Source organism: Dermacentor albipictus, chromosome 1 (genome assembly GCF_038994185.2).
Source record: "Dermacentor albipictus isolate Rhodes 1998 colony chromosome 1, USDA_Dalb.pri_finalv2, whole genome shotgun sequence".
Classification (NCBI taxonomy): Eukaryota; Metazoa; Arthropoda; class Arachnida; order Ixodida; family Ixodidae; genus Dermacentor; species Dermacentor albipictus.
Genome location: NC_091821.1, coordinates 350,575,748 through 350,598,987, shown reverse-complemented (window position 1 = coordinate 350,598,987; position 23,240 = coordinate 350,575,748). Strand labels below are relative to the sequence as shown.

Here is a 23,240-nt window from a genome sequence, read left to right as displayed (position 1 = left end):
ACGATTACGTAGGCGCAGGGGCACGACTACGTCACCGTCCGGCTTTGAGCGCGGCGGCCGCGAGGAGAAGGAAAAAGGGCGTTCGGTTTGAAATTTCAGCCGCGGTGCGTAGCGATGTAATAATTTGCAGACACGATCGTTAGCACCCAATGTATGCTCTGCGCTTGTTAGCTCAAAATGGGCAGACCTGGTGAGGGGCGCTTTAGAGAAAGCTACACCCAATCTCGCAGTTCCCTAACGTGCGTGCAGCTAAACTGTTATACGGGCGCGCTTGCCGATCAAGAACCGGCTGCTTATATTCGGGAAAGAAAAAAGGTTTGCTCTTATTTTAATATTGGTCGGGTGGAGGAAGGCTTCTAATTTTGTGCCCTGCTTCTGTTTCTCTTGAGTTGAAAGATCATTAGAGGAAAATCACGGTTGGGACACGTGGCCGGTGTGTGTGCCTTGAGTGTGGCGAAAACTTCGGCTGAGCAATGCCTTTGGCCACAAATGTTTACGGGACACTGGTTTCTTCACAAATGTGAATTTACCCGCCGTGGTTACTTAGTGGCTATGGTGTTGGGCTGCTGAGCACGAGGTCGCGGGATTGAAGCCCGGCCACGGCAGCCGCATTTCGATGGGGGCGAAATGGGAAAGCACCCGTGTTTTTAGATTTAGGTGCACGTTAAAGATTCCCAGGTGGTCCAAATTTCCGGAGTCCCCCACTACGGCGTGCCTCGTAATCGGAAAGTGGTTTTGGCACGTAAAACCCCGTAATTTTCGTCACGTGTTTCACGCTGTCCACTCGTTGAGAAAATCCGCATGAGTGCCGCAAGCGCACTTTATTCCACACAGCGCGCGTTCATCTCGCTAATACACCAAGCCTGATCAGTCGGCTACCTTGTAGATTTCCCTTTGTGCTTCGGGCCTTGTCGCGTTTATCGCACTGTTGCAGAACGGTTGCGGCGAAAATCTCCAGTTCCCCATAATTGACGAAAGCCTCTTTCGAGGCTTCCGTCTCCGAATTTTCGCGGCCGGGTGTTTCGCATCGCGCGGGGTCCGCAGCGGGCACACAGGACGAACTCGGCCCGTATGTGCCACTACGCGCATCTCACGCCGGGTCAGCGGAGAATTCCTGGCCGCCGCTAGTCGGCGTCTCCACAATTGCGCCGTGGCCCTCGCGGGCATTCTTCTCTTACCTCACTCCGCGGCGTTCGGCGCCGCCAGGCAGGGTCACGGCGAGGGGAAGAGATGCGGCGACTGAGAGAGGTTAGGCTTCAAGGAGGAAGGCTTAGAAACGCAATAAGCGAAGTGGCTGGCCTGCCCTGCCACAGGAGGACACGCAGTATGGAGAAGCGAGGAAGCCGGCCAGCGCGGTTGGTGCGCGACTGCCTCGAGAAGAGAGAGAGAAAAGGAAAGAAAAGAAAGCCGAGACGAGGGAACCAAACGCAGGGAACCGTCGCCGTTTCGCGAGCGAGGGATTTCAATGCGTCGTCGCCGCGGCTTCTCGGCGGCCCGGGAGACCTTGAAGACCGGGGTGCCGCTGGGGGAGATGCGTTTTTACGTTTCTTTATTCGTTTATATTTCTTCTCCGCGAAGAGGTCACGGCGGCGATGGGCGATTGCTCACAAAAAAATAAGAGCGCGACGGGAGATAGAGAAAAAAGTGTTATTCGCAGCAAACAGCAGAATAAAAGAACGGTACTTATTCAGTCCACCGCATCGGGTCGTACAGGTACGGCCGGTTAGGGGTTGTTTATATGGGCGGCGGGCCACGGCTCCTTTTTATGCACCTCCTGTCGTTCATACGCGGGAGCGAGGGAGGCCTCGCATTCAGGAGTCGAAATGCGGGGGACATGACGCTCAGCTAGGCCGCTTCACCGGCGGGCGCACCCGTGCGCGGGCTCGGAAAGGGAGAAGGGCTCCGTCTTTCTTTCCCCCAACTGGCCTGGAAAGAGAACCCGGAGGCCAGACTCGGGCCAGACGGCGTGCGGCCCCGACCGGAGCGCAGGTGCCTTTGTTGGTTGCGGGCCAAGGCTGCCGCCGTGGCTCCCACACCTCTCCTTATAGGTGGGGTGGCGAAGGTGGGACAGCCAGTCTCCACGGGCGTCGTATGCGCCCGATGCGCTCTTTTCTTTCTTCCGCGAGCGAAGAACGGGCGGTGGCTCCTTTTCTCCTTCCGCCTTGGCTCCTAGCATAACGTGTCGGCGCTTTCTTTTTCTCCCTTGCGAACCCGCACCCATTTGCCCTACATCGTAGGGCTTCGCGGCGGCTTGAAGACTTGATCCAGCTCGGGCACACTGTCTGTCGTCGTGCGTATGCGCCGTTCACGCCTCCTCGTGTATTAACACAACCAAGAATTAGAAGTGGATATCGTTCCGTATGGTACGTTCTTACCAGTTGCCTCTGATCCGTTAGGCGGTTTGCTTTCCGAAAAGGCGGTAGTTAGAAATAAGGCGAAACCTTTCGGCCTAACTTTCTGACTCTTTCGTGTTGCGTGACGCTGTCTTTCGCCACGTTATGCAGAACAGAAGCCTCGTGTTTCCCCGAACCTGTGTGTAGGTTGACTGCTATGAGCTGCTTCCTGGTTGTTCTTGATTTGTCTTGGAAATCGCCAGTGCGATTTGACTTGATCGTCAGTGAGTCTATGCCAGGAAGTGAGTCGAAACGCGTATTCGACTTCTCAATAACGAGTACCTCGAAGGCAGCAGGCCGCTTGATCGCAGAAGCGAAACAACGAACTGCTCGACCGTGTCACGCAGAGCCCGCTTCCGGATGTCTGCGAAGGAACGCGTTTTCGGTGTGTTAGCGTGAAACGATGAAGTCCTCTACTACACTTGACCGCACAGAAACTTTCTTAGAACGCTTAAAGTCGAAAGAGTCGTGTCGCTGCTCGAGGAACAAAACAATCAAAACAACTCGAGTTACTGGCCGAAAGCACGCGGTGAATACAAAATCGCACTGTTTGCTGCCATACCTGTCACCCAGTAATCGCGCTGTGTTAGCTATTGGCCTGCCTCTAAGTAGAACTATCACGAGTGCTGTGATCCGTTTCAGTGTTTTCAGTGCAATTGACCGTCTGAAAGACCGAAAGAACCGAGTCCTACCCGAATTAGTGGGCCCGACCCGTCACTATCGCTCCGTTTCGGACTAGCGGTCGCTAGTCACTGCCTTTCTCCATGGACGAACGAATCGCGAGGAATGAACGGCGCACTGCCGATTCTGATTGGCGTGTAAGGATCGTTTGCCCATCTTGCGGCGTCAGTCGATCTGGAATGGAGGAGAGGCCCGCTGGGAGCGATGTCATTGACCGGTGATTCGCGGAACGCACGCTAAGCCTAAACAAGCACATTTGCCCCGCGATGCCCGCTGCTTTCCTCCCTTAATGGCGTCGGTGACGTTCTTGCGATTGTTGTTATTACGCTCACGGCGCCGGTCTCCTCCCGTCTTATTGAGGGGAATAATAAAAAAAGCCAGTACTAGATAAAACGTATGTTCTAGGCGCTCTTTTCGTTCCATCCAGCCAGGTCTCCTACGATGTTTCTTTCTTCACCTGTCTCTCTATTTCTCGCTCTTTGCTGCCCACATCCACAGCAGACGGCGCGAAGAAGGAAAGGAGAAGAAGTCACGTTACGCGCGGCATCTCGCGAGGTTTTGCGCGTTGTGATGCGATGGCTGGTTTGGGGAGAAGGAAGGGGGTGGAAGGGGGGGGGGAGGGCACAATAATGGAGGTTTTCCAATTTCGACCCGCGAAGGAGGGGAGGAGAAGCCATACATAGTCGGTTGATCGTCTCGTTATGTCGAAAGAGAGCGAAGCTTGTGATGGGCGGTCGCAGTATGCAACGAGCCTGGAGGGTTGAGAGGAAGAACGATGCGGCAACAAAGAGAATCGCTGGGAGAGGGAAGCGAATGGCAACCCCAGGACCCGGCGAGAGCGAACCTTCTGGTCGTGGCATCACCGGAGGAGGGGGGATCACATGGGTGAGAGTGTCGGGTGCGAGAGGCTTGTAATAATCGACAGCGCGCACCGCGGCACCCTTGCACACCCCGACGAGTCGAAGCGACCGCTGCTGTTGCTGCGGCACTGCAGACGTCGCGACAACGGTGGACGCGGTGCACCGCTTGTATTATATTATATGCGACCTGACGCCACTACGGCCGCAGCTATAACATACCGCCACCATCGGGGCCGCGGAATTTTCGATGGGAACTCGAGGGAGCAGAGTGGCGGCGCTTGCTGGGCTCCCGCGCTTCACTCCGCGATATATTCGTTTGTGTATCGGCGTTTATTTTTGTTTTATTCCCCCCGTCGTTGGCCCCCATCCCTGACGCCCGCGGCTTGCGTGGTTCGGGAGGCGTCTCTGGTTTTTGTTGCTGCTGTTTGTTGTATGCCGTCCGGGTTGCCAGAGGCGTGCATATTTATGGCCAGATTTTTGTCGCCCTCGAGACGGCCTTCCCCCCAATCGGATTAATGGCGTATGCGCCTTACATAATAGACGCGCCGCGGAGGCCCTTCAATCTCCCTTACTTTGGCGTCGCTACGGGATTACGTGTTCGGCGGAGACCAGGTACTTCATGGACATTCCACCAGACACCTGCGAGCAGGCATTCCTTTCCGTCATTTCTGTGTTTGTTGTTTGACGTGGTGGCGATGATGGTGGCGGTATGCAGTGTTGGGCATCTTATTAGTTTCAAAATTCTCTCGAGACCGTGACTGCGATATTGACCTCCTAAACGGCTGCGTAAATTAAGTGCTTCAGAATTAAGTTTGCAGACTTCATCCGTCGCTGCCGCCGTCTAAAAATACTATTTACACTCATCTTGGTTTTGCCGAGGCAACATGCCCCCTCTCCTTACTTTTCTCTCTCTCCTGACGCGTGGGCTGCCAACCGCGACAATATATCTTGTTAAACACAACGACCAATCACAGCCGGCTTGACGTGCGTTCGAAAGCGAATTGCCTTGGCGCATTTTCCCACGCATATATATCTCCATCCGCGGATTAAGTCCAGCGCAGCTCCCTGTTCCAGTACTTGCGTACTGGGACACACCGAAATAAAAGTCGTCTCATAAATTATCCGGTTTTCTTTAGCGCTCAGAACGCTTACCCGGGAGCCTCCTTGCGGCCGCCAGGTCGCATTCGCATACACGCACTTTCTTTTTTTTTCTTCTACGCATACGCGAATGTGACAAGCCGTCAGGCGAGCGCGGCGTGGCAAGAAAACTCTCGCGCGAGATGTCTGCGTTGCTTCTTTCGCTGAGGTTGCGGTAGGGTGGCTAGAATGGGGAGGTGTGAAGACCGGCCTCCGGAAGCTGGCCCCAAAACGCGTTCCTGCCACGTGACGGCGCTGCCGGCCGGGGCGCCGTTTAGGGCGCCGTAGTTTCTCGGGCCGTCTGCATACCTCCGGGCGGGAAAATGATTTGGTAGCGCTTAGTTTTTGCGTTTGAATGCGTTCAAATCTGACCAGACGTTTTTCTCTACATTGTAGATGCTGAGAGAATTTAGTGATGTTTCGCTGCTCTCATTCCACATGGAAACAGCGAGCACCGACTACGCAGCCGACACAGCAACGCTTTTTGCGACCACCTCTTGCCGAGATTCGCGCGCTTATGCCTTACTGAAAATATAGTTCATAGGAATTGCCACGCAAGGCCAGCGCATTGGAATAACCTTGAATGTGTCGCCCGCACATAAGTCACATATTTGGGATTGTAACATTACTTTAAGTGGAGGAAGTTCATGCAATATATCAGCATTGTGGTGAAGAAATTCTAGAAAGTACAAAACGCTTGCAACTTAATACATGTTTATTGGAAATAACACGGTTAATGCATAACATCACATTTTTAAAAAAACGCAGGGCTTAACCTTCTTGGCTTTGTTGTGGATGACACATAGATTTAAGCTTTTGAGGAAAAAGTGAATATATATGTGTTATACAATAACACCTAGACACCGATCCTGTTAGATTAGCGGAATGCCTCCTGCAGCCAATCTGTGGCACATTGGCTGCTAGAAGCAAGAAATTCTTGACCCCTTTTGCGTGCAGTCGCGTAGTGCTAAATGCACGAGTGAACCGGTCCTCGAGTGTCTGAATGAGGTTGTATAGACATGCTGAGGGATACAGAAGCACCCCCCCCCCCCAACCACCCGAGACGCGGTCTCGTATGACAACAGCAGAAGTCGGTCGAGAATACAAAGCTTGGACCATCTGCCGAAAACCCACACTAAAACCAGCCTCTTCTAGAACACGGAAAAGGTACCTATGGCTAATGATGTCGAAAGCCTTCTCCGGATCGAAGGAGCAAAGAATACCGGGAAGTTTCCAGGTATTTCCCTCCAGGAGAAGGTCCCTCACTGCTAAACCGTGAAGCTGAGTAGAGCGCCCCTGGACACTACATGCCTGATATGGACCCAAAAAAGTGCTGAGCACTGGTGTGAGTCGCGTACACAGGCACTTTGCTATGAGCTTATAATCGCAGTTCAGAAGCGTGATTGGACGCCATGCTCTCAGATCGGAGCTCCTCGACTCGTCCTTACAAAGGAGAGTGATTAGCCCCTCTCGTTGAGACGCTGACAAAGTCCCTTCACCTATAGTAGCCTGTTCACCAATGATGTGAACGGCTTCACTAACAGTGTCCAAAATTTAACATAAAATTCGACTGTCATATCATCGGATCCTGGACTGCGATTACGCTTCATAGACCAAGGCCGAAAATAGCTCGTCCTCATCTATGGCTGAGTCGCACGCTTGTGGCGGCTCAGCTGGTGAAGCAAACGGAAAGACAGCTGGAGAGGCACACAAGGTCATGTAAAACTGCCTCGCCAGTGCAAGAACTCCATCTGGTGAGTCGACTATGCTACCATCACTTGGATCTATCAGGGAAAACAGAGTTGTGTTCTTCCTTGAAAGATGCTTACGTAGGACGTTTCTGCTGCACCACGCTTCCATTTCCCACAGCTCTGCACAGGCTGTGGCCCTCAAGCCGTCCCAGCGTCGCTGCAGGAGAATCCGAAGTTCCTTTCGGAGAGAGGCCAGAGCCGAAGCAACACCAGGCCCGCCGGAAAGTGGCCTCGAGAGCAGGAGGATCGCGTCGGATACGATTTTAATCTCCCCACGCTCCCTGTGCGCTCGAAGCTTGCCCCAAGACCTGAATTAAGCGCTCACGCACTCTGACCTTCACGTCATCCCATTCTGTGCCACTTAGATTCACTGTGTTGTGAAGCGATCGAAATTTAGGAAACGCGAGAAAAATACAGCTGCACTATACAGACCACGAGAGATACTTCGCACTGCACCGCGGCCTACGAGACTGACAAGCTGACGGCGCCCCCGACGGAAGCGCCAAATTTTACCCCAGTGGGAGGAACGCGTAGCGGGGCCTCCCTAGGCAATGGCGGCGGCGCCGCGGTCTTCACACCTCCCAATTCTAGCCACCCTAGTTGCGGTGCACTGTGGCGCTACCGCAGGTGGTTGCGGTGCGTCGCGTCCTTGGACGAAGGGCACGACCGTTGTCGCGGGGTGTGTCTCGCGCCTCTCGTCGTGTAGCAACAATGGCCGATCAAGCTTCGCGCGCCGCACCTCGTGAGCCGCGTCTGGCGGTACGAAAACAAAACGCGCGCCTTCGTCCCGCTTCACTTTGGTAGTGTTAGCTTACACCGAAACGTTTGGACAGAGAACAGCACAGACGGTGCTCCCTTTCTATAAGCACTCGCACGGCGACGTCGAGGCACGCGGTATTTGTGCGTTGTTTTGAGGGGGTTGGTGGCATCGTCCCTGGAACGTGAGCTCTCGCGGTGGATCTGGGAACGACGCCGGCGATACTGGACGCCGTTGGTGCGCCTGGAGCCGAGCGAACACGTGACGAGACTATGCAGATTGCCCGCGCGCGCGCTAGAGCCGAGTGCGATCGAACACAATGGACCTGTTCTGGGCGCCCGAGCTATTGTTTGGACGGCGTTTTCTTTGGGCGCTGGACCCACGGGCGATGTACATACACGAAGCAAAAGAGAACGAAGGACGAACCGAGGCGGCGTGATATAGCTCGCCAACGAGTATCGTATGGAACCTATAGACGTATCTTCCGCCTACATACCTCCAGGATTGTTTTGACTTACGTAGCTTTAACGATATGCATTCTATAGCGCGATGTCCTCTTATGTTGTGTGGCTCTTTGAAAAGTTACGCTCCCTTAGCTTTGTAAACTCTCGTTTCTTTAATTATTAATTGTAACAGTCCGTGCGCTCATGCATAATTTGCCTTCTCAATCATACTCGAGACAATGACCATAGGGTCTATAGTACCGCTGTGACAGGAAGTAAAAAAAACAAAAAAAGCATCAGGTAACACTCATTAAAGGAACGACGCGAAAGCCGTAGTCCGCTCCTTCCCCTCTTCTACAATAAACGTTCAGCCCGCGTATTTCGCGTAGCGCTGCTTCAGCGAACTGTCTTGTTAAAAACGGGAAGCTCGGCAGTAAAAGAAAATGCTTTCGTTAGTGGCTAGGTGTGCTTGCCTTACACATCGTAGTGCGGCCGTGTGCTGTAAAGATATAACTGGCGTCAGTGTATCTTGCGACCAGCTTTCTCCGAGAAAAAAAGAAAGTAGGAACGCTGACATTGTAAAGGTTTACGGAGCCTCGGTTTTCCGTTTCACGTTCCTCGTAAAACGAGAGGGGTCAATGTTTGTACCTATAGCTCTGCGTCATACATGATTCTTACAACCAAGGTCATGTGGTGTGCTAAGTCTTTTCGCTGGCGTCCGGGCTTTGGTCACAAGATTCTTCACGTGCAGCGGTGCTTTGCCAACCATTTATTTCGTTTCGCAGTTTCAAAAAATACGGATGGTTTTGTCGCGTTAAGAGAGTCCCGCACGAAGGAGAACTGCAAGCAAGCTTGGGAGGTCGGCGCTTATTCATGCTTGAGCCAGCCATCGGTAGCCGTTTTGTACGGTTATAGCGCGCTTTTGGATGTTTGATAGCCTCTCCAGAGTGCGTCTTTCCTTTTTCTTTTTTGCATGGCTATGGCGTGACGCTGTTGAGTTCGAGGTCGCCGGTTCGATCCCTGCCTCAACGGCCGTATACCGATCTTGCAAGAACGCTCGTGTACCGGGTGCATTGGATGCACGCTTAAAAACCCCAGGCGGTCAGAATCAATCCGGGGTCCCCCCCTCCTCCCTCCCTCTACGGCGTGCCTTACAATCATATCGTGGTTTTGGCACGTAAAACCCCGGAATTCATTCATTTTGCGAGTAGTACCGTTAGCACGATATCTATACAAAACAAGTTTGCTTCAATAAATTCCGCCAGTTCAGCAAAGTCGGCGCTTTGTCCGGTCGTTCTGTCTATGTTTTCGCGCTACTTCGAAACAAGCCTTGCAAAAGGCAACGTTGGTGCTAATTATGCGATGAACTCTTATTGGGGTTCGGGAACTTCGCACCGTCAATCTAGGGGGAAATGTATACTGAGCTGGTCTCCAAACCTATTTGCAGAATGTGTATTTTGTATGGCAATATTCTTCGGCTCTGTTACGCATTCGGTGTAGCTAATAACAGCAGCGTTGTTTGGAAAATGTGGTTCATACAGATCTGCAATCACCATCCACCATCACCATCCATTTTTCTCACATTTGTGCATATGTTGTTCGCTGCTGTTGGCGCACTTGTTTCACTGCGCCGTGAACTCTCACGTGTGCGCGAGCGTTCGCACACTGCAGTGGTGTTCTCTTCTCAGATTACCCTTCCCCTATGGTAAGGTAGCGCACTGGGTGCAATCCAGATTAACCTCTTTCTCTTACACTCTTTCTTGAACACAGAGCGACGTGCGACTTTTCACGAAAACGACGTGATTCTCCAGCTTTACGATTTCGCTTAGCTTTTCTCATTGGCACACCGTGTGTTCTATCTAGCCATTGTCAGTCCACGCAGATATACACGACGCTTTCGCAGAAAGCGTTAAAGCGGACCGTAAGGTCGCTTGATAATAATAAAGTTTACCGGCGAACCAAATCCCACGGCCCGTATGGAAAAGGACCTGATCTTCGCGCGAGCCTGTTATACGTGCCTGAGATTTCGGACAGGTCGGCGAACCTCGCCACGTCGCGATTCGTCGTCGGCGCATCTAGCGCACGCACACAGGACACCGCATTCTCCGCCCGCGGGCCCCGTGGGGTCGTTTCTCCGGAAAGCTGGCCTGTAAACACGAACGCTAGCCTGTACAGCCGAGGCAAGCGTCGTCGCACGACGTTCGTTTTCCTGCGTTTGATCGAAAGCCTCAGTTCGAGAGGGCGACACGCACACCGAGCGGACGGTAACTGTGCGCCCCGTTCCCTCGCTCACTTATTCGAATCACGCGACTGCAATGCAGTGCGATGCGACGCGCGCTGTTGCCTGCACTGCAGGACGCGCTCGTCTTTCTGGGTGAGGAAAAGAATAATAAAAAAATTTTACCGAAGGGAAACAGGGCTTGGAGTTCGCGCATGCATTCCACGCAGAGTGTACGCGACGGCAATGCTTCGAATATGCAGGGCGCGCGGAGGGTCATGAAAGGAAAGGAGATGAAATAAAAAGCGGCTCGAGAGAACGAGTGGTGGCGGCGATTCTTCTTTTCTTTTTTTTCGCCGCCTCTCGTCCAACAAAAGGGGTGTTTCGAAAAGAACAGCAAAACGAAGCAACCGTGACCGATGCCGCCGTTGTGTTTAGGTCACGTTTCGCGCCGTCGCTGGTGCCGTGCTCATCTCTCTTTCTCTCTCGTCGGATTGGAAGGAGAGAGAAGGAGAGAGAGCGTGTGTGTGTCGGCGGTGAGGAAGGTCGGGATATACGTCGACGCTGAGCCGTGCTCCCGCAAGGGCTGCAGAAAACAGCGTCAACCTTTCCTTATCCCTTCAAGAACCACTTCTCTCTCTCGGGATATACGATCTGCGAAGAGACGCAAGGGTCACCACTTCGGGTCAGGTCATGCCGCGAATACTTCTGCCGAGAACGCCACCTTGATGCTTCGTTTTCCTTTTTTTTTTTTTAACGACTATCTGTGATGCAAGTTTAGTTGCTCGACTTTTTTGTTTTCTTTCCCTTTACTTTCCGAGTACATTTTGCGCCACGTGTTTGCGGAGAAATATGTTGGCCTCTTCAGAAAAAAGTTGCGTGCGAAGAGGAGGGAAAGGGGGTGGCAGGGGGAGCCGCGGAAAGCTTGTTTACGGCCGAGCGAACAAATGGCGTGTCACGTTGTCTTTAGCGCGCTGTGCTTATGAAAGCGAGAGTTCCCTGACGTCAGTGTACGAATCCATTCTCTATGCAAACGGTTTCACTGATCAACGGGGGATGCGGAGGCGTGGCTGTTTTGTCCTCATGTTTGCGACGTTTAGAAATCGAGTTCTTGTGCCTGGGTTGGGTGTCGGTTACTAATAGATGGTCACTTCAAGTGCGGTGATCGAAACAGTGGTCTTAGGAACTGCGGTTTATGCACGGGCTAGTCAGTGGTTGCTTTAGTTCACTCGGTTGCCGCTATGCTCGAAATCTCACGAGTTTGTGAGAGTGCGTTTGTGAAAACTTCGCACATACGATTTATAGAGTTCATGCTGAACGTACATAGAACGGGATCATCGTACTTTGTTTAACTGCGTCGTCGTCTTGCCCCTGTTATATCCATTCAGCCACGGTTTTGGGGATATTTAGTGTCGTTATTATCGCTTTAAGGAAGTTTTTCTGCCCACGCTTTTCGATAAACGCGCTTCCTCAGCGCTCCCAGTGCTCTTGCAAGAAAGACGCCGCGCTGGCGATAACGGCGACCGAGGCGCCTTGTTTTCGCCGGCACTGGTTGGGTCGCCCGTCTGGCTTAAACAGTATTTCCTTGAGCCAGCGCGTCCCTTCTCGAGAGGGGCTGCTGGCCGCAGTGCAGACGCAGCTGGCAATGCCTTGTTGAGCCTCCTTCAAGAAAGGCGCCTTCTAGGAGTACGTGCTCACCTAAGACTGCGATTAGATAAGCCGCCTTATCACGCCGACCGCTCGAGCGCACGGAGCGCCGCGCAGCACCTTTCCGGGCGTCGGCTGGAGTTTGTGCCGGCGAACAGACTACACACCAACCACGTTGAGCCATAGGCCGCTCGCGGTTTGCTCGCAGCCGTAGGATTGGCGCGGCGCGCTCTCGCGAGGGGGTGCAAAGTACACGCTCGCGCGCGCGCAAGTCGGTACGACTCGGGCGTACAGCACACGCACACGCGTAACGTAAGACGCCAGAGAAGTCCCTCCCGCGGTCCAGTCCTCGACGGGTGTTGGTGGCGGGGCTCTTCTCTCAGGTGTCGGCCGTCGTGTAAACAGTGGTTCTCCGCGCACCGCGTGACCGAATTGCAGATGATGGCGAGACGGCGAAGGATTATGCTCAGCGGCCGACCGAGCGAGCTGGTTCCCTGCTTCGGCCTCCTGACGCGGAGGCCCTCCAGGTCGTAGTGCCACGCTGTCTCTTCCCGGAGGACGCCAGAGCCAGAGGACGTCGCCGCCGGGTCCGACGAGTGGCCGCGCAGCATCCCAATACTCGGCGCTCCCAAGCTAAGCGGAGCAACGGTAGTGATAACGTGCCAACGGTGTGACTCAAGCGTACGCGTCTGCTACGGGTATCGCCAGATTATACTCAAGCTCCGAGAAAAACGGTCATCCAGATTGCCCTGGCCTGTGACCCTCGTCCACTCTCTAGTTGTGCGAACGTGCAGTGATTCGCGGCTGTTTTTATTGTACGCAATTTAAAGCGTACTACGCGGCAGCCAGTAGAGGTTGTCAAACAGTTCCTGTTGTGCGACAAAAGTGCTGTTCGCCGAAGGTGATGCGGACGGTAGCTGTCGGCAACGTCGAGTCGCCATGACCGTGAGGACTCAGCTCATCGTGGTCTTTCTTCTAGTCAGTTTCGGACTTCTGGTGTCTTCTGGTGCCGGTCAGTCCAAAAAGAATGGCCATGTCAAGAAAGGGAAAAGTACGTATTACTGATTGCGGTGGTATTTTCTTTCCCCTTCGCAGACGTTGCTGCAGCCCGTAGCACTGTGGAGGTCTTCACATATGCGACTCGCACGCCTACTTGCTGTTTTGTGTTGCATCTTTTTTTTTTTGAGTGTCATGCTTTTATTTTGTGTTTGTTATTGTTATTGTTGTTACTGTTTGTTATGTTATTGTTATTGTTTGTTTTGTTTGTTATTATTTTGTTATTTTGAGTTATTTTGTTTGTTGAGTGTACAAGGCAGCCGGTGACATTCTTCGAGCACAGCGCACTGATCTGAACGATGTATCGCCAAGGAAACATGATAACGCAGTTTGCATTTCTTTGCTCTAGGTTAAGCGTTTCATGTTATGCATCTATGCGTTCTAGATAATTTGTGTGACGGACGTTTGTTGACTTTAAATGCATGTTACATTAAATGCATTGGTTGACACCACTCTTTGCTCTTTTCGCGACGCAGTCTGCATCGGCACAAATGGCCGAATGTCGGTTCCATCGAACCGAGAGCATCACTACCAGAACCTCAGGGACCGCTACACAAATTGTACATACGTGGACGGGAACCTGGAGTTGACATGGCTACAGGTGAGAACTCTCCAGTTTCACTTTCACTTCAAACGAGTGTCTATTTAACGGATGAAGTATAATTCAGTAAGAAGTAGATATACAACTATCCACTAATGCATTATTGCTGGTCAGCTATGTCGGGAAAGTTGTTTGCGATATCCAATTGCGTTCGCCACTTTCTATAGTACGCCAGTCTATCAAAGTTTGTGCCGACTTGACATCATTGCAGAGTTTCCGCGTTACTCACCGTTGTTTTCATACTTGTACACGCACAAATATGTTTCACTCGGCGATCATCATTAACGACATTCACTGCGCACAACAGCTCTTATCAAGCTCATTGATCGCTGTGCCGATGCTGTGACCACCGCGAATAAGGACCACCGTGCAGTCTTGTGCAGCACTAAGCAAAGAGAGCGCCTTCGTCTCGGGTCTGTTGCTCGTGTAACAAGTGCTAACCGTGGCGCTTGCTCCCCCCCGTCCCCCTACGTCTGTCTACTGCGCAGAACAAGAGCCTGGACCTGAGCTTCCTGCGCGACATCCGCGAGGTGACGGGCTACGTGCTCATCTCGCACGTGGACGTGCAGCGCATCCTGCTGCCGAGCCTGATGATCATCCGGGGCCGCAGCCTGTTCAAGCTGAACGTGCACGACGAGGAGTTCGCGCTCATCGTGACGCTGTCCAAGATGGAGAACCTCGAGCTGCCGGCGCTGCGCGACATCCTGCGCGGCAACGTGGGCTTCTTCAACAACTACAACCTGTGCCACGTGCGCCACATCCAGTGGGACGAGATCCTGTCCGGCCCGCCGGCGCACATGGTCTACGTGTACAACTTCACGCAGCCCGAGCGCAGCTGCCCGCCGTGCGACGCGTCGTGCCGCGGCGGCCACTGCTGGGGCGAAGGGCCGCACAACTGCCAGAAGTTCTCCAAGGTCAACTGCTCGCCGCAGTGCCACCAGGGCCGCTGCTTCGGGCCGGAGCCGCGCGAGTGCTGCCACCTGTTCTGCGCCGGCGGCTGCGTGGGGCCCAAGCAGAGCGACTGCCTGGCCTGCCAGAACTTCTACGACGACGGCGTGTGCAAGCAGGAGTGCCCGCCCATGATGCGCTACAACCCGAACACCTACTCGTGGGACTACAACCCGGACGGCAAGTACGCGTACGGCGCCACCTGCGTCAAGGACTGCCCCGAGCACCTGCTGCGCGACAACGGCGCCTGCGTCCGCAACTGCCCGCCCAACAAGAAGGCCCAGCAGGGCGAGTGCGTGCCCTGCGACGGACCCTGCCCGAAGAGTGAGTGTCCTCCTCCGCCCCCAATTGCGCGACGTCGGTCCTTATATATACTATATAGAGAGAAATGAGGGTTTTTAATCGCGTGCACTAGACTGTTTGTTGTTCACTTTGCGGACGTCACTTTCTCGACGCGGGTGGCGATTGTGAGCCAGACCACTAGAATGTGGCGTTAGTGCCGTTTTTACATGAGTGATGGTTGAGTGCGATTGCAGGATGTATAGTATGCGAGTGAGGCTAAAAACAAATTTGCCTTTCCTACTCCTCGGCACGAAGGACAGATTGTATGATAGAAAAAAGAAAGAAATGCTCCCAACTTCAAGTAGCATAGCGCAGCAAAGTTGTCGCCAAAGGCTACTAGAGGAGAATACGGCCTCTGATTGAAATTGCTCACCCAGTCCACGTTCTTTAGTTTAAAAAGCTTTTGCCTTGATGATATAGAAAGCTGCCCTTCCAGGAATACGTTTCTCTTGTCACTGAGGTCGCCAGTGTCTTCTGTTTGCATGCTTACATACTTAAACGAAACTGCAGTTTCTCCGCAGCCATTGCTAGACCAGGAAGAACGGGCAGTTCTTTACCCGGTTACACAATTTTCTCGTACTTCAGCGCTCAGTATTATAATGAACGACTGATAAGTTTTGTAACTGGCTGTTTCGGACGAATTTTTTCACGTGTAGCGATGTCGATTATGTTGCGATTATGTTGAATGCGACTGGTAACGGGCATGCGGCCATGACGTAATGCTTTCTTTCGTGTAGTGTATAACGACGCTACAACTCCGTCGTACGTAGCCGTTTCCGACTGAGCACAGCGCAGCGCGTGACGGTCGGCTTTCCCGCGTTTCCTCTTGCAGACTGCCAAGGGGTGAGCGTCGTCAACTCCATCAACATCGAGGACTTCCGCGGCTGCACCATAATCGAAGGTTCCCTTACCATCTTGGACTCGACATTCAACGGCTTTCAGGAAGTTTACGCCGAGTACGTGCTTCTTTCTTTCCTTTGTTTATTTTTACTTCCTTGTACAAGTGTGGCCGTTCACAAGGCTCTGAGCGTGTGGTGTATCTTGAGAGTTTGGCCATGCGCGGTGGAAAAAATCACGCTCCCTTGCGAACTTTTCCTCGCAGTTTCTCGTTCGGTCCTCGCTACGACAAGATGGACCCGAGCAAATTGGAAGTGTTCAGCACGCTGAAGGAAGTCACTGGCTACGTCAACATCCAGGCTTCGCATCCCAACTTCACGTCGCTGTCGTACTTTCGCAATCTAGAAGTCATCGGCGGTCGGACGCTAACAGAGTAAGATTTATTGTTTCTTTTTTTTTTTACTATTATGAACAGTGCAGAAAAAAATGTTCATTTTATATCATGCCGCGTGCGCGGCATTGCTTGGTAAAGAAAACGTTGCATTCATATGTGAGCCTCGGTGATTGGGCTCTTGTGCGCCGTGCGGGCCAAGTTGATCGTACTTGTCCTTCCAGCAGGCACATAACTGCATAAACGACAACAAAGAAACCTGCTCTTTGGAAAAAGAACTAATAGCAGATACCACGCTGAGATTTTGGGGACTTCTTAAAAGAATCTATGATGTAGCATGCATGGTGCTAGCAGTCTCCTTAGCATGTTCGACAATTCCTATTTAGTGATTTACCGTCGATATTAGTCGAGAGAAGTGCCGCAGATTATCTGTTTGTATCGAGGTTGCTATAACCCTTGTTACTTCGACATCGAAGACGTAATTTTTCGCTTTACGAGGCAGCTCGTAAAAGAGGGATATAAACGCAGGGTACTTTTCTCGAAATGCCAGCTAATCGGCGACGTACGATCATAACTGTAATGTAAGTACGCATGGCCTGCCTGGAGTTCGCACGGTGGTGAGACTGGTGTCGTTTGGCCTCCTCTTCCTTCTCCTCTCTGTAGCGGCATCCACGGTCACTTAGTTTCCCACCTCACGCACGAGTCCAAGGGGCACGACAGGTAACGCTGCGGTGGCCACTTGCAGTGCTGCATGCGTGTCGTTGGCCTGTCTGTCCACGTGCCCGATAGCCGCAGCTTGTCAAAGCAATCGTTTTTTCCGTTGCCTTGTTAGCGCCGGCCCTTCGTTTTGTAGCTGTACACGTGTTTTGTCTGTAGTTGCGCGAACTGCGCGCAGAGGAGCTTTTCTCGTGCCGCTCGCCTCTCTCCCTTTCTCTGCAAAATAGTCACCTGTAGTGTTCTTGTGTTGGAATCGTTGCTTGAACTTTTAAAGTAGCTGCTGGGGTTGTCTTAGTAGGCTGCTGGTTCACATTTCGCTTTGCCAGTTTGCTTATTTTGTATGTTCGTTAGTTTCTTATACATACTGTAGGTCGTGGTTCTCTCTGCCTACATACTGTAGATAGACCCTGCCATTAAATTTTATTTAGTCAACTTTATGACCATCTTGTAGAGTGGGTTATCGGGGGTGGTGTGGTCGAATGGTTACATTCTGGGATACCTTTAAATTTGCGAGATTTCGCGTGACTGGCACTGGATGCGTAGGCGTCCGACAGCCTTCCTGGCACTGCTAAAACAACCTTGCACGACTTTGTGTCAAGTATGCTGTCGCTCGCATACGCCTATGCGTCCGGCGCTATACACGTGAAACCTTGCGAAAATATCCCCGAAAGTTGTCATCCGCGAATGTACCGCTCCATAAGCTAAAAATTATATAGGCTCGGCTGAAGTTATCTGGCCGAAGCTGCGGCAGAAAGCTTTCCTGGTCTGTTATGTTTCTCCCCTCAAATAATGGGGTAAGACTGCATTGGTGATATCTGCGGGCGATCAATCGTCGGCGCAGCGTGCCTGTTCTGCGGTGACGTGACGTATATACGTCCGATGTCTCGCGCGCGTGCTGCAGGTATTTCGCCGCCTTGTACATCGTGAAGAGTTCGCTGAAGTCGCTCAACTTACGGAGCCTGAAGAAGATCCGCTCGGGCAGCATCGCCATCCTGGAGAACAAGGACCTGTGCTTCGCCGACAGCGTCGACTGGTACCAGGTCATGAAGTCCAACGCCCACAACGTGCTGCTTCAGCGGAATGCCGACAAGGCCGAATGCGGTAAGATTCGTGGATATATATATATATAGCCTTGCGTATGGATGATTCTGACAGAGAGCGTGGTGGACGCATAAGGTATTGCTTAGTGTACACCTAGGATAGGGTTGTCGGCACTACGCATGGCGCAGAACCTAAATTCGGCTTGTTGCAGACCTGCGGAATCGCAGGGTTAAAGGAAGTTTCGTGAAGGCGGACAGTTATCGTGCACGTACCTGAGAGTAACCAACTCACGCGGGGAACACGCGTGCAGGTCTACAGTTGTGCTTTTACTTGTTTTTATTTTCGCCGGGCGAAAATTTCTTGTCGAAACTGAGTGGCTGGTGCGCGTTGCCTTCTTCGTTCTTTGTTTTTCGTCTCTGGTGCGCTGCAGATTTTAGGGATGACCCCAACGTCGTATCGCAGACGGTGGCTGCCCGTTAACACGCGTCACGCCAGTCATCTTGAAACACAACGAAAGGAAGACGCGGGCTGCGTTTTCGCGAAAGTTACTGTTCCGCCCGAAAGGCGAAGCATTGTCTGCGATGGCTAATTACTAGACAACTGTACGAAGTAAATTAAGTAGTTTTTTCAGCCACGTAAACTGCTGTAAAAATTTTTTACTAACTAAATGAATAAGCACGTTGTCGCGCGCGCTCAGGAAAACACGAACACGTTTCACTCGATGACTGCCTACAGGCGCCATCAGAACGCTGGCGTGATGAGCAGCAGCAGCGGCGGCGGCGAGTGAATTCATCTTCGTGCTGCCTTTCGCGTCACTGCGAACCAGGCGCGCCAGAACGCAGCGCATGCGAAGCAATCGTCTGTCTCGGGCCGGCCTAACCTTCGAACCCACCGCAGATTATCTCCAAGCTAGGGCGCGCGCAGCCGCACTCTACCACCGCAGTCGAAGTAGGAGAGGAAATAACCTGCCTCCTCCCCCGCCCCCTCCTAGCGCGCGCACACCTCCCCGCTCTCCCCCCCCCGCCCCACCTGGCGAGCGTGAGAAGACGCCGCCACCATCCTTCTCGGTTCTCCCTGGAAACCTTTCCCTGACGCATACAGCATGGAGTGTGAGGTCACGATGCTATCGCACTTGGCCGCTTTATGCGGAACATGACGGCGACGCCGACGTCGAAAATTCGCCTGGAGTGTCCATGTAATTGCTATCGCAATAATGTCAGAAATTCCAGATCTCGGGTCACATTTTAATGAACGCAGCAAACAGGTGTGAATGGAAACTGTGCGGCGTGGGCAGTGCCGCATGTACACCGTGATTTACAAATGCGAACTTTACGCGTTAACCACCTGTATAAGTACCGACATACAGGAGTGACCGCTGCGATGTTAGAAACTTGAAAGTGTAAATATTTGATGCTATCACAACTATGCTCGGGCTACATGTAGCTTGCCAAGGGCTTGGTGTAGGCCGCGTGCATAAGTTAGGGTAGACTGGTTTAGTGGTTTCATGCAGCCATTGCTGCAGTGCAGCGCGAAGTGATTTGGAACGGCTACGTGCACTTTACATGGACTTCAATGAATTTCAATGTGCAACGGGTGCAGCTGCTCACTGTGTGGCTTTGTAAAATGAACATGCGGGACAAAATAAGTCCAACAGAAATTTTATCAATTTATCAGGAGCACAGCAAGTGGAGCACAACAACACTATTTGCCTAATTCTTCAGTAATAATGAGATTGCCTTTAATTATAGCACGATCACTTGATAGGGTAGTGGAAAATCTGGAAAGGTTATCCTGGCAGCAAATATAAAAAAATTATTTTAAGATTTTTAACTGACAAAGAAATGGAATAAGTAGCATCCAATACAGATTTAAAAGCGAGTTCTTGTGTGACAGTTTGCTGGAGGTCAAATTGTACACTGTTTGCTGCTGCCCTTCTTTAGGGACTCTAGTTCATTCACTGTAAAACATTCAACTATGGTTACAACACTCCCTGTTGCGAAATTTGAGCGCAGTTGTATACGTGTTTTCATTTTACGATATATTGGCTGGCACGGATAATCCGTAGACAATCTGTCTCACGCGGCACATTGCAAATGGAGGGATGTGTGGTGCAACTGCCTCGCGAGAGGCTGACAGACCTCCGCTCATGTAGCACTTTGTTTCCATGTATGGTATTGATGGCGCCATTGGTGATCAGACGCACACTACTCTGGCGCCATCTTGTAGCCATCGTTGCCGCAGAGCCCGTCTCGCACGGAACTATGCTTTTCTTCTCATGCTTTCATCACAGCCTTCTCCTCTGCTTTCTGCCTCATGTTTCCGCTGCACCGTTCTCCGCTTTCCTCCTTTCATACCCTGCTGCACTCCATGTTCGCTCTTTCATCCTTCACTGTGCTCATTTGCTCGATTACGAGTAACGCCAACACTCACCGCAGGAACCAGTGCCTAAGAGTTGTGCTCTAAAAAAAATATCCAGTGCGACTTAGTTCAGTAAGCCTTTGTTCTTCACATATGTTCAATATGTGCACTTTTCAGCAGTGTCGCATGCATCTCGATGCTCACTTAGTCAGTATAATTCTTCAGTACTAATAAATGTCAATACTTCTAATTATTGCAACAATGCAGGTAACGCTAGCTGAGTGATTGCAGTGGTAATAAGTATAATTTTCATTCTGCAATGATTTTGTAGTAGTGGCCAATATTTATGCACTTGAACATGCACCAGAAAGAAAAGCTCTTATATTTTGCATTAGTACTAAAGCTTCTTCAACATTTTTGCTTGCAGAGGCACAAAAGCTTGTATGCCACCCACAGTGCTCCTCAAGTGGTTGCTGGGGCCCAGCACCGAATGAATGCCTTTCCTGCAAATCATACCGTCTAGAAGACACTTGCATCGACAAGTGTGACACACCCAAAAGGTAACAACAAGAACATACATGCTTGCACCTGCCTACATTATATAATGCTAATTACTAGTGGTGATGCTTTGTGCTTGTGGGAGCTGAGTCCGTGCTGGGATAAACCTCGTCCCAAGATAGTTTCAACCGAATGCTACTACCAATCCTTGCGAACCCTAAACAGGTTAAGCATTAGGTGACGCGTGGTCCTACTGCAGCAAAAGGGGCGACCCAGTGCTCTACTGCAGCATGAAGTTCGTTGTGGAAGTGTGTTTTGTGTACACATCACTCATTGCAAGTTGCCTGTAGTGTGTGAGTGATGGATGATGCACCCATTCTGTTATTCTTCTATTTTCCCTCATAATGTGAAAAGGCCCAGTTATTCTAACTGTGTTTCTGGGACAGCAGTTTCAGGATGTTAATGAACTTATTGCAATTTTCAGCAACAAGTTGGTTTCAATGTAGTAATTATTTCTTCCTTCTTCCCTTCAGCATCTACGATGATGGGAACTTTGTGTGCAAGCACTGCCATGAAGAATGTCTCGGTGAATGTTCTGGGCCTGTAAGTAGTTTCTCCGTTTCTTGATTTTTGTTCACAGTGCTCTCGGACATAAATTTACCCCTTAATAGCCTGTTTAAAGGCATCAAGATGATCTTTTGTTACACATGTCATGTTTTGCACTTTTTTCCTCCTTTCAAAACTTTGTTGATGTTCACATTGCTGACTTGTGGAAGCACATATGCATTCTTTAAAAAAAACACACACGCGCACACAAAATGCTGATAAGATTATTTTTGTGAGAGGTGGAGGAGGACTCATAAGAGTTCCCATCTACCTGAAGGTGGCATGAAGCTACAGGTTGTAGCTTCTTGCTTGCTACATTTACATGAATGACAACTTCTCCTTTGGCTTCACATGTTTTAACCTAGTCTCGGTAAGCTCGCCCTATACCAACAATCTCCCTGTTAAAAACGCGGGCATTGGCCAGAGCTATGTTTCAAATGCACTGTTCCGTTGACTGGATGAAGAACTCTGCAGTTATGCCACATGCTATTTGCCTTGCTACAGTTTAAGAGATTTCTGACAATACTTCTGGCATGTACTGTTTTATTGCTTTGAACTGTTTTAAATGTCTTGTTTCCAACATCCAGTTTGATAACCTTCCGCCTTTAATTTGTGATGAGCATAAATGTTTTTACAGTAGATTTTGAGTGGCAGGTTTCAGATCTCTTTTAATAGAATCAAACCAGCAAGAACCACTGCATCATGTTCGTTTATGACATCGCTTTTTGCAGTGTTTTGTTGTAGTACTTGGAACAAGATACATTGTGGTATAACTGCTTGTTTCTGTGTAAGCTTTGCAATTCTGGTTCAATTTTTAATATGTTCGTAAACTTAGATGAAGTTGCATGAGATTAATGATGCATTCCTCCTTTCCTGTGTTCATTGCAATAGGGACCTGGTAACTGCAGCAAGTGTCGACATGTCCGTGATGGCCCTTACTGTGTCAAGGAGTGTCCTGAATCGAAGTACAACCAGTCGGGCTTCTGTATGCCCTGCCATGAAAACTGCGTTGGGGGGTGAGTACTTAGGTTCACAATGTAGTTACTTACATTTGCAAAGGATTTTTTAGCTGAACTGAATGTACAAGTGACAAGCAGTGAAACTTTTGAGTGGTTTTACCATTCTGAAATTGCATTTTTCGTGCAAGGGCACTGAAAAAGAGGGCTCCAGAATGATTTTAAGCACTTGGTGTTCTTTAATATGCACCGAAACCCCTGTGCTGAAGTCCTCATGTATGACAACATCACCTTTTGTTGGATGTTGCAATTTGACCTGCATATCATTTGTCCTCGGTGTTCTTCAAAACTAGCCGTTTACTTCTTGCTTGTCACATGCTTTTGTGTTTCACATTAGGCCTTCGTGCATTATGGCTCAAATAACTCATCTGTTTATGATCTACATTTTATTTGTTAGGTGCACTGGACCAAACAACACTGTTGGACCGGATGCTTGCAACTCTTGTGAGAAGGCAATTGTCAGTGCCTATGACCCCAATGTCGTGGTAAGTTCTTCTCTACTCAAAGATTGAGGAACACCTTTTGTCAGAAACTGCCTGGAAGGTGACCGACCGTCTACAGTCTCTAACTGCTGACACCACTAAACATTTCAGGAGCAGTGTCTGAAAGCAGATGAAGCCTGTCCAGATGGATTCTACCATGAGTACTTTGGTCCACAGGAGGAAGGAGCTCTCAAGTCCTTGACTGGAAAATCGGTACTTTCTATGTTATTTCCGTAACACATTCCACTTGCATGTATACTTGTAATGTCTCATGCAAGTCTTATTAGATGTTTATTCGTGTACACACATCGTATGGGGATCTTATTGTGCTTTAGGTGTGTGTATAAGACCCACTCCCTTTATAACAACCGTTTATGAATAGCATTGACTTGCAATTGTTAATACACAAGATCTCATAAAAATGAAGAAGCTAGTCACTCTTGAATGACGTGGGCATAAA

The 23,240-nt window shown here is 50.7% G+C and overlaps 1 protein-coding gene across 3 annotated transcripts in view; it reads left to right on the top strand.

The window, feature by feature from the left end:
- Egfr (epidermal growth factor receptor) overlaps positions 1-23,240 on the top strand; it is a 220,609-nt gene that overhangs the window by 176,463 nt on the left and 20,906 nt on the right. For 2 of the 3 annotated variants that reach the window (XM_065441659.2, XM_065441657.2), the window contains exons 2-11: positions 13,420-13,544; positions 14,033-14,816; positions 15,667-15,790; positions 15,937-16,104; positions 17,681-17,880; positions 20,606-20,738; positions 21,210-21,279; positions 22,174-22,298; positions 22,696-22,783; positions 22,892-22,993. In XM_065441659.2, the coding sequence (XP_065297731.1) occupies positions 13,420-13,544; positions 14,033-14,816; positions 15,667-15,790; positions 15,937-16,104; positions 17,681-17,880; positions 20,606-20,738; positions 21,210-21,279; positions 22,174-22,298; positions 22,696-22,783; positions 22,892-22,993 (1,919 nt within the window). Of the gene's footprint in view, positions 1-12,071; positions 12,939-13,419; positions 13,545-14,032; positions 14,817-15,666; positions 15,791-15,936; positions 16,105-17,680; positions 17,881-20,605; positions 20,739-21,209; positions 21,280-22,173; positions 22,299-22,695; positions 22,784-22,891; positions 22,994-23,240 lie in introns of those variants that run through there. The other variant, XM_070531794.1, reaches the window with a different exon arrangement.